The 14,839-nt window shown below is 40.4% G+C and overlaps 1 protein-coding gene across 1 annotated transcript in view; it reads right to left on the reverse strand.

Moving 5' to 3' along the window:
• The window catches only part of LOC108795121 (Kv channel-interacting protein 1-like), a 176,240-nt gene that overhangs the window by 31,831 nt on the left and 129,570 nt on the right, over positions 1-14,839 (reverse strand). Inside the window, exon 7 of the mRNA XM_018566314.1 lies at positions 1,578-1,682. Coding sequence (XP_018421816.1) covers positions 1,578-1,682 — 105 coding nt within the window. The remainder of the gene's footprint in view (positions 1-1,577; positions 1,683-14,839) is intronic.

The following is a 14,839-nucleotide window of genomic DNA, read 5'->3' on the forward strand; positions in this document are numbered from 1 at the left end:
ATTATTTTTAACGGGGGGGGGGGGGGGGGGTTCCCTCCTTACTTTCCTACCAAACCTCTAAAGAGTCTGGTATGGATCGGGACGGGGACCCCACACTTTTCTTTTTTTATTTTGCTCGCTACATTTGGCAGCATTTGGCTATTCACTAAATGTCGTTCGGCCAATCCAGATGTTGGAATCTTCTGAGTCGAACGTGTTCTTCACTTCGGCTCACCTGAACATGCTGAGCATGTTCGGCTGAACTGAAGGGAGCCGAAGCCAGGCGATGTATGGCTAAAATCAGCCATACAGGGCTAAAGTGAATAGCCAAACAGTGTTTGGCTCCCTTCACTTTGGCTCTGTTACTCACCTGGCTGCCTTTGGCAGCTTAGTGAATAACCCCGAAAGAGTGACAAAGATAAAATCATTGACAGAGTTTTAATGAGTTTTAAAAACTAGTTTTGTTTAGTTTACGTGTGTGTGTACTTTACAGAAGTTTTTTTCTCCTAATATTGTGCAGGGTTTGTTCTACAATATGCTGTCAACCATTCAGTTAAATATTGTATATTTTGCAACCCACATTCAAATTCTTACATTTTTTTTATGATGCACGTTTTTCTTTTTTTATGCTGTGCTTTTTTTCTTTTTTTATGATGCACTATTGTAATATGTTGAAATTGCTGCTCACATTTAGCTAATATGAAGAGATTTGTTGTATTTTCAGTGATGTAAGTTTTTATATTCTACATTTTGTTATCTTACTAAAATGTTCAGTTATTATATTTTGTTAATTTATTAAAACCTTTATTTTGAAAATTTACCATTGTTGCACTTTCTTTAATGTAAGTTTATTTTCCTTTATTTTCTTAACTTAATAAACATTATTTTGAACATAATGTATGTAATGTGAGCAGTGCAAAATGAATGTAGGTGGGGCTTTGTGTGGTGTGAGGACACAGGGGGCCTCATGATCTCCAATTGTCCAGGAGCCCCATGAGTTGTCAGTCCTCCCACGGCCACACCCTTATTGTCTTCCGTGATACAATTCAATCATGCAGCGTGTTTGCCAAAGATAATCCCAATGGTAGATAGTAGAAAGATTTACCTCTGTAAAAAAACCTCCAAAATGCCAGTCATCATACAGTCAAGACCACCATCATCAAATTATGCAGGATCTGAATATATCATAGGGGCTATATACAACAGGACCCTCATGAATAAGCGGTGCCGCATCACTAACACATTTCATCCATTGTGGACTTCATCAGAGCAAGCATGGTGTCAGCAAAAACAAATATCCTTTTACAGCTAGTGTGCTAAGTAAAGCAAAATGAAAAACACTTGCAGAAGGTTCAATAGAACATTAAATATAACAATAACAGGCAGATATCTTATGTTTGTTTAAGCTGAAAAATCTTATTATGTTAAGCCTAACAGATTATTGGAGTTATAGGAAAAAAAACTGGGCATTATTTTCAGCCACAACTATCATCATAAAATCAGTCCAACATACAAGCATCGAAGTAAGTCAATTCTGAACTTTCTCTTCACAAGGTATTATTTTAAATATTACTGTTTTGAAGGTACTGCAAACTGACCTGAAAAAATAGTTCCACATGTTGCTTAGGGGCATCATCTTTGAGAACAGGGTATGTATATTTCCCCATCATGTCATATATGGCTTTAATTATATCCATCATTTCCTAAATGAGAAATGGAACAATAATTATTTTATAGCAAATTTATTTGCAGAGATTAATTGAACACAAAACACTGTTGCTGTCTCTGGAGCACCTTACAATCTCTACCCTACAAAGCTACCAACATGAATACATTTTTAGCAAATTTGTAAGACAATCTGACAGTTAATTGAGGTAAACACACAGAATAGCATAGCCAAAAAACCTTAACTGGGCTTGTTGACAAATTCAGACACTTTACAACTGTGTTTGCTGACAGCAGAGTGTATAAAAGAGAACTAATGATCTGGATCCATCTCAACATACGTGGACAATTTGCCCGATATGCAGTAAACAATGTATGTGCATGATGGGTGAAATGCAAACAACCAATTGTGCATGATAAACTTTATAGTTATGCAAACACGCACCTTATTTGCAACTCTAAACAGACAAGTTAAAATTATTTTCTTAGGCACTCTTTTAACTGGATAATTTCCTCAAGATTAACGATATGCTGCTGTTGTATCATTGTTAAAGAAGGTTTTGATGCTGATGACTGGTTGATGATGCTTTGATGCTTGAACTGGGAACCTGTAATCGAGCAAGCCTGTTGATTTTTTTGTGCACCTGCCCAGGTTTATGTGTAAACTATTTGAATGTACATCATTTTATGTTTACCATGAAAACACAACTATATTTTAGTTTCAATAAAGTTTTATTTTAATTTTAAAACAGATTAGATTGAAAGTTTGGCAAGATTACCCATCACAGGGGCAGTTATCAATACAGAAGATTGTAACACCAGTGTAACAATACAATATGACAAAAAAAGCCAACGTAATTAAAGAAATAAACATCTATGCTATTTGAATGGCTAGAATTGTATTCCTATTCATCAAAAGGGCTGTTGTCAAAGAAATAATATTTATCTATGACTCAGAGTGAAAGAAAGTGTTAAAGCCAAATTTGCCATTAAAAAAAACAAAACAAAAAACCCCAAAACATTTTTGCATAATGCCTTGCAGCATCTAGCTTCTCATAAGCCATGACATGGCAGTTTTTGCTGGGTTGCAATGGTGTGAACCACTATGTGGGTATAATATTTATCTCCTAAAAGTAGGACCAAGGAAGATTTGGGGAAATGTCAAGCAAAAAGGCTCATCAAAGTCTGAACACTGTTGGACAGCTCCACTACATATGGAGCAAAATACAAAAGGGACATCTCAAAACTTTTGAGAATTCAACCATGTAAAAATGGGGGTAAATGTTTTAAAAAGATATCCAGTAAGTTAAAAGGGGTTGGTTTGTAGATTTAATGTAAATATTTTGCTTTTCCATAGAATGAGAGCGTAACATGGCATTAGAGCTGAATAGGGGAATTTGTTGACTGAGCTCGAAAGGTCTTCACATCAGGGTTGGCCAAGCTAATGGATTAAGACTGAACTCTGGTCACCCAAAAAAATTACATTTAACCGCCTCTCGACCGGCCACCCAGGAGCTTCCTGGATGTAACAAGCCTGTTAGCACCACCCACTCGTGCGTGCCCTGCGCGAGCGGGAAACTGCTAAAATTTAAAACCAGGCAGCAATGCCTGTTTACATGCAGGCGATCCGCTGGCTATAGAGCCACCAGATCACTTGTATAACGTGCCGGTATGTGCAGCCAGGTGACCCCTGATGTCTCCATAAAGAGGACCTGTCACATCCTCTTTGCTATCATATAGGGGGGCTTCTTAGCCCCCTATGTGATAACAATAAAGTTAAGTGAAAAAAAATGAAAAAAATGAAAGTTATGCATGAAAAAAGAATAAATACATACATGCAAACATGCGTCAGGTGCGCATACATGCGAAAATAACTATTGTGCCCATTACGCCACACATGTTACACATCGCCACAAACGTCGCAGTGACCAATAATTCTACGGCCATTATTCACTGATAACACTAAACTGATGAGCGGTAAAAGCTTTTAAAGCGTCGCCTATGGCCAATTTTGGGTATGGTAGTTTTTGCGATTTCGCGGGTGCGCGCAATTTTAAGGCTTGACATGTTTGGTGTCTATTTACCCGACATGCCCCCGTCTTTTATATTTTACCAAAAAATAAATGTACTTTTAAAAAAAAATGTTTTAGTTATTTTTCCTTAATATAGTAACACATAAAAACCCCAGTGGTAATTAAATACCACCAGAAGAAAGCTGTATCTGTCCCAAAAAATTGTATAAAATTCATTTCAGTACAGCGTTGTATGACTGAATAAATGTCAGTCAAAGTATGGCAGTGCTTAATACTAAAATATGGCCTGGCCATGAAGAAGGTGTAAACACCTGGTAAGCAAGTGGTTAAATATATTCCTCAATAGTCACAAGTGATAAAAATCTACTTTCTGTGTACCAATTGCCTTTGCAAACCCAGTCATTACTGGGCTAGGCTGGACAATAGTCTGTGCAGAGAGGGCTGAGGGAGCAGTCCCACCCATTACAGATTGAATGCAGAGAAGTAGAGAACAGGGAAGAACAAGTAAAGGTGGCCATACACTGTACAACCATCGCAAGACCTTAGTCTTGCGATGGTTGTAAAGGGATTAAAAAAACGTACGATCTGCCTATCTTGGACAGGCAGATCGCACTCTCGATCATCGCAAGCCCGCCCCCCTCAGGGGCGGGCTTCCGATGACCGCAATGCTGAACGGGCAGTGTGCGCGTGCGCACACCGGCCCGTTCGGCATTTGTTTTCCGAGCACCGTTCTAACCAACCGAGAATCGTACGATTCCCGGCTGGTTTTCGAACGTGCTGGTTCGACGGAAGACGTGCGGCCGTACAGTAGAAACGGTCGTCCGTCTCCGTTCACACTGCTCGATTCTCGTACGATCGCGGGATTTCCCGCGATTCTCGTACGAGAATCGAGCAGTGTATGGGCACCTTAACTTTACAAAGGAGAGAGAGCATCAGTGGTCAGCCTTTGTTTCAGGAAGTTCCAGTACAGAGGCAAAGTGTAATGCTGAATTACTGCATAAATCAGGAAGAAATACACAAAACATGTCATGATTTAAGTAAAAGTACACATTCCTCCTCAATTTAACATAATATTTGCTTATGCCGAAGTTCAGCTTTAAGTAATTTCAACTAGAAATATGCTCTTAAGGATCCATTTATAAATGTTTTCACCCAAGATTCACACACATATTTCCAATTAAATTAAATTCAGAAAATGTATGAATCTTGGGTGAAAGTTATGTGAATCTTATAAATAGACCCCATAGTGTTTGTAAGAGTTTACATGTGAAAAAAGGGCCAGGTGAGCAGCAGGGGTGTGGAAATAAAAAAAAAAAAACTACTTGTCCAAGGACTAAAGTTCGGGCCCAATCAAGAAAAAAGAAAACTTGCCGCACTGCTTACCGGGACTCCCCACAAAAAGACGGGTGCTCGAAATGACTGCGGATGGCGCCGCCACACATATACAAAAAGGAAAACGTCACCAGCACTCCAACAACGATAATAACAGCAATTAGATGCTCATTTATTGACAGATGCTGTCTCTTAGGCCTTGTTCACACCAAGGAGCAGAGCAAAGCAGTTACAGACCGGAGCAAAACTGCGTCCAATGTATTCCAATGGTATTTTTAGCTCCCGTTCACATCGCAGCATTCCGGAACGCATACAAACAATACAAAAATTAGGGCTGCGTACAAACAATACAAAAATTATTTTGATCGGTACTCACCTCTCCGCCGTCTTCCGGGTCTTCCCCCCTTCCCCAAGTGGCTCTGTCGGCTAACGAACGAAAGGGGGGGTAGTCCGGTGACATCGATGTCCGTGACGTCACCGGACTCCTCCCCCCTTCCCTTTGTTAGCCAACGGAAGCCACTTCTAGATGTCTTCTACCGGAGGGGAGGGTCACTGACAGTGCCATCACTTCTATGATCAAGGTATGGCTCCTCAGAGAAGGAAAAGGGACGGAATATATTGAGGTGGAGATGGTGGAGGTACTGGGGCTGAATATCTTCAGTAGCCAGGAAGAGAATTTATGGTTGTACCCACTCACTTTTCTTAATGGACAGCTGGTGGTTGGTACATTGTTATGGAGTCATGATACACCCCTCTTACGGGGTGGTGTTTGGCACTTAGATGGCAGTGAGTTTTATACAGTTTTATTTTTGTTGCACTTTATGATAAGGGTTATAAGGTATGGTTTAGGGTAATGTACATGTTTTTTTCTTTTAATGTTCTGTTATTGTTATTATAAGTGTACATTGCTGTGGCCATTCACTTCCAATAGGATATAAACTGGTTCATTTTGATTGCATGTGAAGTGTCGATATTGTAGGTGCTTGTTTGGGCTGGAGTGAAGCTCCAGTTTTGAGGAAAAGAAAAAGTGAAATTTGTTTTTTAGTTTAAGAAATTCTAGCTGCATGTTGAAATGTAAAGATAAATGGTAATAATTAGGGCTGCGGAAGTTAACAATTAATTCCGCAATTAATCGTTAAAATTTTTATTCAATTAAAATGCTTTTGATGGCTAATGAAAATACTCACCTCTCCGCCGACTTCCGGGAGTCTCTACTTGTTCCTCATGACAATCTACGTGTCCTGATACAAAAAATTATTTTAACCAAAATCATATTTAACCATGCTAAGAAGCGCTTCTCATTGGTCCAATGAGTGACCATGCTGACCAAACATTGTATTACTTCATTGCTGTGCTGTATGTGTATAGGCCAATGTAGTTGGATCTGTATGTGCGTTATAATTAATCGAAATTAACCGATTAAAATTTTTTTCGATTAATCGAACACGAAAATTTTAATCATTACCAGCCCTAAAAATATATATATTTTTTAACCAAAAAACGGCCCGGAACGCATCAAAAACGCGGCAAAAAACGTGGCACAACCCACAGCACTGCTTGTGCAGAAACTCATGCAGATCTGCTCTGCATTTGGTGTGAACAAGGCCTCAATCTACTTGTTCCTCATGACAATCTACGTGTCCTGATACAAAAAATTATTTTAACCAAAATCATATTTAACCATGCTAAGAAGCGCTTCTCATTGGTCCAATGAGTGACCATGCTGACCAACGAGTGCTACCAATTTGTGAGCTAAATTCAAAATCTATAGCGCAGGGCTGCACTGGACTGCAGTTTGAAAAGGTAAGTATAGAGGGGGGCAGATTTGAGTGGGTAATTCCATTTTCCCAAATTACTTGGGAAAGTGAACTTACCCTTTAATGCGCATTGTACGTGTTAGAGAGTGCTGCTGCCCGGCTACCACAATATGGTACACAGTGGAATGGGGGTATCACTCAATGCCAATGTGTATATGTGACAAAACACTGTGCTAATGACAAACACTTATTCACAGTGACATTTGTGTAAATATCCCATTTCAGAAAAAAAAATATTTTTGTAAAAACAAATGCATGCAGAGTAAAATTTAAAAAAAAAATTGTGCAGTAACAATGCAGCTATTTTATATTTGACAAAGCTACAATTAATTAAGGAAAAGTGCCCAACAAAGTTTGAGTAATAAAACATGTAGGGTGTAGTCTAGCATACGTCAGCTCAGTTTTCTGCATCATACGTGATCTCTATGCCTTCACCTATGCTTCTAACAAATTTTATTTAAGAATGTACACTGCATAGTGCATGCCGAGTACAGAGCCAGGTGTCAGGTAATTGAAAGCTAATTGTGCCAAAATGTTCGAGTATGCACAGCACTATTGCTAGACCGCAGCCCTTAAGCATTTCATTCCACTTTGAGAAGCAGTATATGGACTTTAAAAACACATCTTCAGTGATCTCCAGATGCAGGCACTGTGTAATTTATCCTCCAAGTTTACAGCAGAAGCACCTTTGCTTTAAGCAGCTTTTATACAGATCTTGAGGTGAAATTAAAAGGTTACCCTAATCCAGTTCCCGCATGCATGCTCATCAAATTATTAACTACCCAGCCGCCAACTATTAGTTATACCTAAAATAACTAAATCAGAACATAAAAAACAGGAACACATCCTTTACTGGTCTAGATAACTCAAACATGTAAAATTTGCAAGAGGGGATAAAGCAATGGGTGTATTGATGGAGGTGTTATGCAGGCATTGATTAGGGTACCCAGTGATAATAATAGCTGTGGGTTTAGTTTTTTTTTACATTGAACTCCATGTACAATTATCCCTTTTCAACCTAACCAACTATGTAAGTATGTAAAAATGAAAGCAAACAAGTCAGGGTGCAGTTGCAAAAATTGTAATGACTACTTCACATATGTACAATGTGCGTCACAGAGGGGAAGTTAGTAGTGGAATGCAGTATGCCTGTACAGAATAGCAACTAGTAATGGTGGCTATCCCAATGAGGCATGAGTATTACTGCAAAGTGTACTAACTATGTAACCAACGGAAGCAAAAGAATGGCTGTGCCATGTAATAAAAAAGGTGACATCAAGAACTATATTCAACAAGATCACTTAGCTGTGTCTAAGAAAATGCCCCGATTTTCCCCCAGGTATAACTGTGGATGAAGGTCATGATGTGTTCTTCTATCCTGTGGGTTCTGATATTAGGGCTGAAGAATTTGAAAATGTTCCCACACTAATATTCACTTCAATTAGTCAATCAAGTTCAGATGAAATAAGTAAACAGGCATTAGCTTTTCACATAATATGAATATGTGTATTTGACAATAATAATCACATAATCTGTTTTGTGTGAACATTCTCAAATCCTTTAGTAAATCAGCCTCACCATGCCTGCTGGTTTAGTTGACTTGTGGCTGGATGCCAGATACTCCCAGATACTGGATACTGGAATGCTACATACTCCCTACAGGAATCATTTGAAAGAGTTGAGAAGTGCACTGTAAAAGGTGCTGAAGGAAGAGAAGCATGCCCTATTGAATTAGAGAAGCAATACAGATGATGATTCTGTAGGTGCATAAGATTAGCAATATAAGGGGAATGATGTGATGGGTGAACTTGCATGGTGTTGATTCGCCGGTGCACTTTGTGAACATGACAAAAAGTTTGTGAAGGTTAATGTAAACCCTGTTAAAGACAATAGGGGGCAAACCTAAAGTGCATGGGGAGCCGGGCACTGCCATGGAGAACATGTACCAAAACAATGGGGCGTGTACCAAAGAAAAAATCATTTAATTGTGGTTGGGAGCAGACATCTTTGGCTGGGGGCAGTATTTGCAATAATCCTTGAAGGGCAACATTAAAAATGCAAAATTAATTCAACCCTTTTGCTGCCAAAGTTGTTTTTGCATTTTTCCCCATCACAATAAAATGCACATTTCAGGCCTGAAAATGTCTTAAAGCCCCCCAAAATATATATTTTCTGAAAGCAGAGAGCATGGAAAGCATAATGGTGGCAGTTGCAAATTCTTATGTCACAGGATATTAGCTCAACAGTTTATCAAATCCAAATTTCAGTAAAAAAATGCATTCAAATTAACTTTACTGCACACAAACAAAATATAATACCCCCAACGTTTTGGTAAAATATAAAAGATGAGGTTGCAGGTCATCAGTTTAGAGCTAACCATGAATAATAGCCCTAGTACTATTTATCTCACTCCAATATGCATGCCGATACCAAATGTGGCACAATTGTTGTTTTTATATGTAGGCACACCCAACGCATTTGTGTTTGTGTGTAAATTGAGTGTGGCAGTGCAGGGCAATGCCACGACATAGTAGGGCAACATTGGCACCCAGGACTCTCAGCCAAACGGGCTGAGAGGGTCCAGAATGTAAACAATATTATAAGGAAGAGCCTGGCTTTTCAGGTCCTTCCAGGGTTTCCTAAATGTAGCTGGGATCTGGAGCTCTGGAGATCTCTTAGAGCTCTGGGTGGGATGAGATCTCCAGTCCTGGGGCCAGGTGTTACCAATGACCAGTATAGCTGGATCAGGTGGCTGAGAGCAGCCTTATTAGGAAGCCAGCCCAGTGCTCAGAGAGGAGTGTTGGTAGAGAGGGAGTTGTGTGGGTGCAGGCAGCACAGAGCCACAGCAGACTCAGGTGCGTGTGGGACACGTGGAACAGCCAGGGAAGGCTGAGAGAGGTCGGGAAGGTCGGTGACCCTAGGACCGCTGGGACACACTGCTGAGAGAGCAGAGTGAGAGAGAAGGACAGTCTTATGTTGCTGCTGCAAGCTATTTTGTGTTTGCCCTTTAATAAACTGCATTTTACTTGACTTACCTGGACTACAGTGGAGTGTCCTTGTTACAGGAGGCAGTGAGCTCTAAAATATTTTTTGTGTATTTTGATTCACTTAATTTTTCTGATAGCCCCCTATGCAATAGCATATTGCTGGTGACATGTCCTTTTTTAGGAGACAGCGGTGCTATATTAGAACCCTAATGTTACCTATGGTCTCCAATGAAGCCACAGAGGCTGAGGAGTGACAGAATCCTTGTTGCTTCTAGGTTCATTCATTGGAGGGGAGTTCAGTGAACGGATGCTGACTGATCTCCATCCATTCTACTCGCTGACAGCCACCATGGTTGTCCCAGGCCCACAGGAGGGGCAGTGAAGCTGTCATTCTATGCAGTCTCCCTAGCTGACAGTAATGTTATTGACCAAAAAATGGACTAGTTCATTTTTGATGAAAGATATCACCAGCTATACCTGTTTACATTCCACTGCAGGGCCTAGAGCTGTCATTTCGACAGCTGACAGGCATAATTTACCATGAGTAATGAGGATCTGCGCCAGCCGATGATATGACTGATGATAGATGTGCCACATTGTTATTTTTTGATAAAGGACTTCTCAAAAAGTGTGTTATTATTTACACTCGGGATGCACCGATACCAGTTTTCCGGGATCGAGTACGAGTACCGATATTTTTTCCGGTACTCGCCGATCCGAATGCCGATACTAGAAGTCCCATTAAGGTACCTGGACAGCGTGCAATGACTCGCCACCCGGCTTCCTGATACCAGAAGTTCCGGTTTCAGGATAGGCATCAGGAGCATTTGGGCGAGTATCCATACTCGCCCAAATACTCGGTATCGGCACCAATACCGATACTAGTATCGGTATCGGTGGATCCCTAACTTACACTGTCATTTTTTTGTGAAATGAGTAGGGGGTACTGTGTACCCTTTACTTATCTACATGGGGGGGTGGCACCTGGGGGCCCTCTTTATTTTTAAAGGGGGCTTCCAGATTCTGATATCTGCAGACCCTCACAAACATCAGTTGATGGTTGTAGGGAAGGGGCCCTTGTCCTCTTGAACATGAGGTACCCATCCCTTGCTAGCCTGACAGGCTGCATGCATAGAAAAGGGTCTGGTAAAGGATTTGGGGAAGCCCACATCAATTGTTTTTGTTTTTTTGGGTGGGGTCCCTCTTTAAATCCATACTGGACCTGAAGGGCCTGGTATGAAATTTGAGGGGACCCCACATATTTTTAATTTTTTAACTTTTTGACTACATTCAGCTGTCAGCTGTAATCCCTGTATAACTCTAGCCCACTACTAACACTGTAAAAGTAGCACAAACAGTCTCTCCCTTCCAAAGCTGCCAGCTGTCCCTCACACACACTGACACTGAGAGGTGACTTTTATAGGGGGGGCTGGCACACTTTCAAAGCCCCGTTATAGGCCATAAAGCAATTACAGGGTAAGCTTTTGGTGCCTGGGCAACCTGGCCCATAAGTTCTCTGTTTGTGCAAAAGTTGAAAATGCAAAGTTTGCAACAAACCCAACTGGGATGTGAACCTCATCCCTAAAGAATAACACTGGAGGTTCAAGTGAGGTACAGAACAGTGTGAAGTATATAAAGTACAGCATGGCATATACACGTGTTCTGTACAATAAAGCATACAATCAAAATGGTCCAGAATATGTCACGTACAGAAGATACTGCAGCTCTAAAATGCATGAAACATACACCTAACCATATTAGGACTACTATCACTCTCAGCAACCAATCTGATTGCAAGTTCTACGGCAATAAACCCCTTTACTGCTTTTTTTGTGAAGGGCAGCAGTTTTTTTTTGCTGCTGACCCATCCATAAAAACTTACAAGAGTGATATTTTAGGGTTTTAATTTTTGAGGTATCCCTTCATTTTGTATTGATATGACATTTTTTTTTTTAACTTTGGGATGGCTCAAAGTGCAGGATTCACTTGTTGCTGACCCTCTGCTCTTGGAGCTGGGTTTTTTTTGGAGGTAGTAGATTGACTCCAAAAAACACCTACTAATTACTGATACTCAGTTGCACATAGGTAATATAAAAACCACAATATGTTAGTGTTTTAAAAGTAGCTATTTGGATAAATGGATAATATGTAATACAGAAAATCTGCTCTGAATGTGATAAAAAACACCAGTCTGCTGCTTTTAAATATTTCCCTTTCATCTTCCCTAGTCAAGAGTTTGTCTAAATACTTCCCTTTGTAGTGCAAATGAAACAATATCCTCTACCTTTGTGTCCACCTGCCTGCAGATCCTGCCAATATATTTAAACTTAACTACCTTCCTTTACTGGAAGATATCTCCTCTGATCTTAAGAGTTGGAATCGCCCCACCTTCTCGTGGGTTGGTCGTATAGCGATTCTGAAAATGAATGAAGAACATCTCCCCTCTTGCTTACAGTATATGGAGGTAGCCGGATTTCAAAAACTCGCTAAATCTAATAATCTTACTTCACCATTTAGCCCCCTTACTCCAATCCGTCAAAATCCAGACTTTCCACATAGCCTTTCTACCAGTTTTTATGGCTGACTGTCATATTCCTACCACCCTAGTAGCAAGATACTTCTCTCATGGATCATTTCTACCCAAATACCATATTAGAACCTTAGGTCCTATCCCCCCTTATGCTGTTATTTTCATTCGTTCTTTTCTCTCTTCACCCTCAAAGATTCTTTCTCCCACCACTTGAACTCCTTTATGCTGACACTTGTCCAATATCCCATTTAATTCCCACTTGCTATTCACTACTCATTGGTAGATCTTACTCCTCTACTACACCTTCTTCCTATATCAAAAATGCTTGGGAAACAGACCTCCAATACTCTTTCCCAGATACACAATGGAATCGCAGATGCTCCCTAATGCAGAAATGTTCCATTAATGCTAAATCTCAGGAATCTTCTTATAAGCCATTTTCTAGGTGGAAAAACTTCATAGAATTGTTCCTGATTATTCCAATCTATGTTGGCACGGTAGCTCGGATGTAAGTTCTCTTCTCCACATCTGGTGGACATGCTCCAGAATAACCTCCTACTGGACCTAAATTCATACCTGGGTCAACACACTTAAGTCTCATTCCCTTTGGAAGTGAACTCTTATTTGCTACATGATTCCACTATCCCCTTCTCAACATATAAAAACTCTTTGCTCGTCCATTTGATTAATGTAGTGAAAACATTGATTCCCCTACACTGGAAATCTACTCCTTCCATTATTGAGTGGAAGGTTTGAGTTGATGTGGTTTGGAGAATGGAGGAAACCAGAGCCATCGCAATGGACAAAACTGACAAATGTATTCTAAATTGGTCTTCCTGGGCTCATCAGATCTCTTAATTTATTGTTCACCATTCTGCTCTTCATATAAACATGCATTAGTTCCTCCTTCCCTCTATGCTGCCCCCTCCCTTTTTTTCTCCCTCCGAGAGTGTGTGCCACTTTATCCTACCACTTATTCACAATTCTCTCACATACTTGTTTTCTTTTTCCTTTCTTCTCTTATTGGAGAGCATACTAGAAAATATATGATTACCTCTTGTATGTTTGTTGCTCAGCTTTTGGAATGCTACAGTTCCTAGCGGTTTAATTTTATTTACTCAAGTACTGCACTCTTTTTACTAATGTACTTATGTTTGTGTTTTCATGGACCTTCTCCACCCTAATGCTCCCCCAATTTATGGATCCACCTTTTTGAACATATGGCTTTATTGTTTTTAAATTTTTCCATTTTACTATTTTTGAAAAATGTTGCTAAGATGTTTATTCCCTGTCTTACATTTTTTTTAATTAAATAAAGTTATTAAAAAAACATCTGTGGCAGTGCATGGCAATGCCAGGGTATCTTTTGGCAATATAGTCACCCCGGTGTCTCATCCAGGGGGGCTGAACAGTTCCAGAAAGTGCAAATGTTGACTGGGAAAGAGCTGGCTTTGCAGTTCTTCCCAGGTTTTCTGGATTTGGCATGGGTTCCTGGAACTGGGAGATTTCAAAGAGCATTGGGAGGGATGAAATCTCCATTCCTGGGTCCAGGCTTTAGGAGTGACCAGCACCTGATTGTGCACCTGTGTACATCCCTCATGAAGAGTGTGCTGGGATGTGTTTAGGGCCCCACCTGTGAGTCAGGAGAACTCCACCCAGGAGTCAGAGTGGAGGCCAGTGCAGCAGGGAGCTGCGGGGTTGTGAGACCTCTTGTGCAGGTTTAGCACAAGACCGTCTGGAGGAACAGACCGTGGCCTGAGGCCAGAGCAGCAGTGCTGTGAGTGAAAGGCAGAAGGTTGGATGTGCCTGTATTTCTGGGATAAAGAACCCCTGCGAGGGTAATCACATAGTTTTGTGAATGTTCATTTAATAAAAGTGGGCAAGGAAGCCCTTAAAAGAAGTGATAAGCGAGTGGACTCCGTCCTTAACCACTTGAAGACCGCGGTGTTTCACCCCCTTCCTGGCCAGGCCATTTTTCAATGTTCAGCGCTGCGGTACTTTGGCTGACGTTTATTCCGTCATGCAACGCTGTACTGAAATACATTTTATACCATTTTTTGGGGACAGATAGAGATTATCAGTGAGATGGCCCTAAAATGATTGCTCTCACTCCGACGTTCGCGGCGATATGTAACATGTGCTGCATAATAGGCGCAATTGTCGTTTTCGTACATAGGCGCACCCGACGCATGTTTGCATGTGTAAGTGGGGGGGGCGGAGGACTTTAAAACATTTTTTTTATGTAATTTTTTTTAATTATTATTTCTGAATATTTTTTTTGCTTCTTTATTTTTTTTAATGCTGTATTTTTTTTTTTTTTACTTTTTTTAGACAACTTTATTGCTATAACATAGGGGATTAAGAAATCCCCTATGTAATAGCCAGTTCACCAAACAGGTCCTCTTTATGGAGACATCAGGGGTCTCCAAGACCTCTGATGTCACCTAGGGACCCCCACAGAAACTGATGAAGCAGAGATCTGCTTCATCAGCTTCT

The sequence above is a fragment of the Nanorana parkeri genome, unplaced genomic scaffold, assembly GCF_000935625.1.
Source record: "Nanorana parkeri isolate BGI_ZX_2015 unplaced genomic scaffold, ASM93562v1 scaffold936, whole genome shotgun sequence".
In the NCBI taxonomy this organism is placed as follows: Eukaryota; Metazoa; Chordata; class Amphibia; order Anura; family Dicroglossidae; genus Nanorana; species Nanorana parkeri.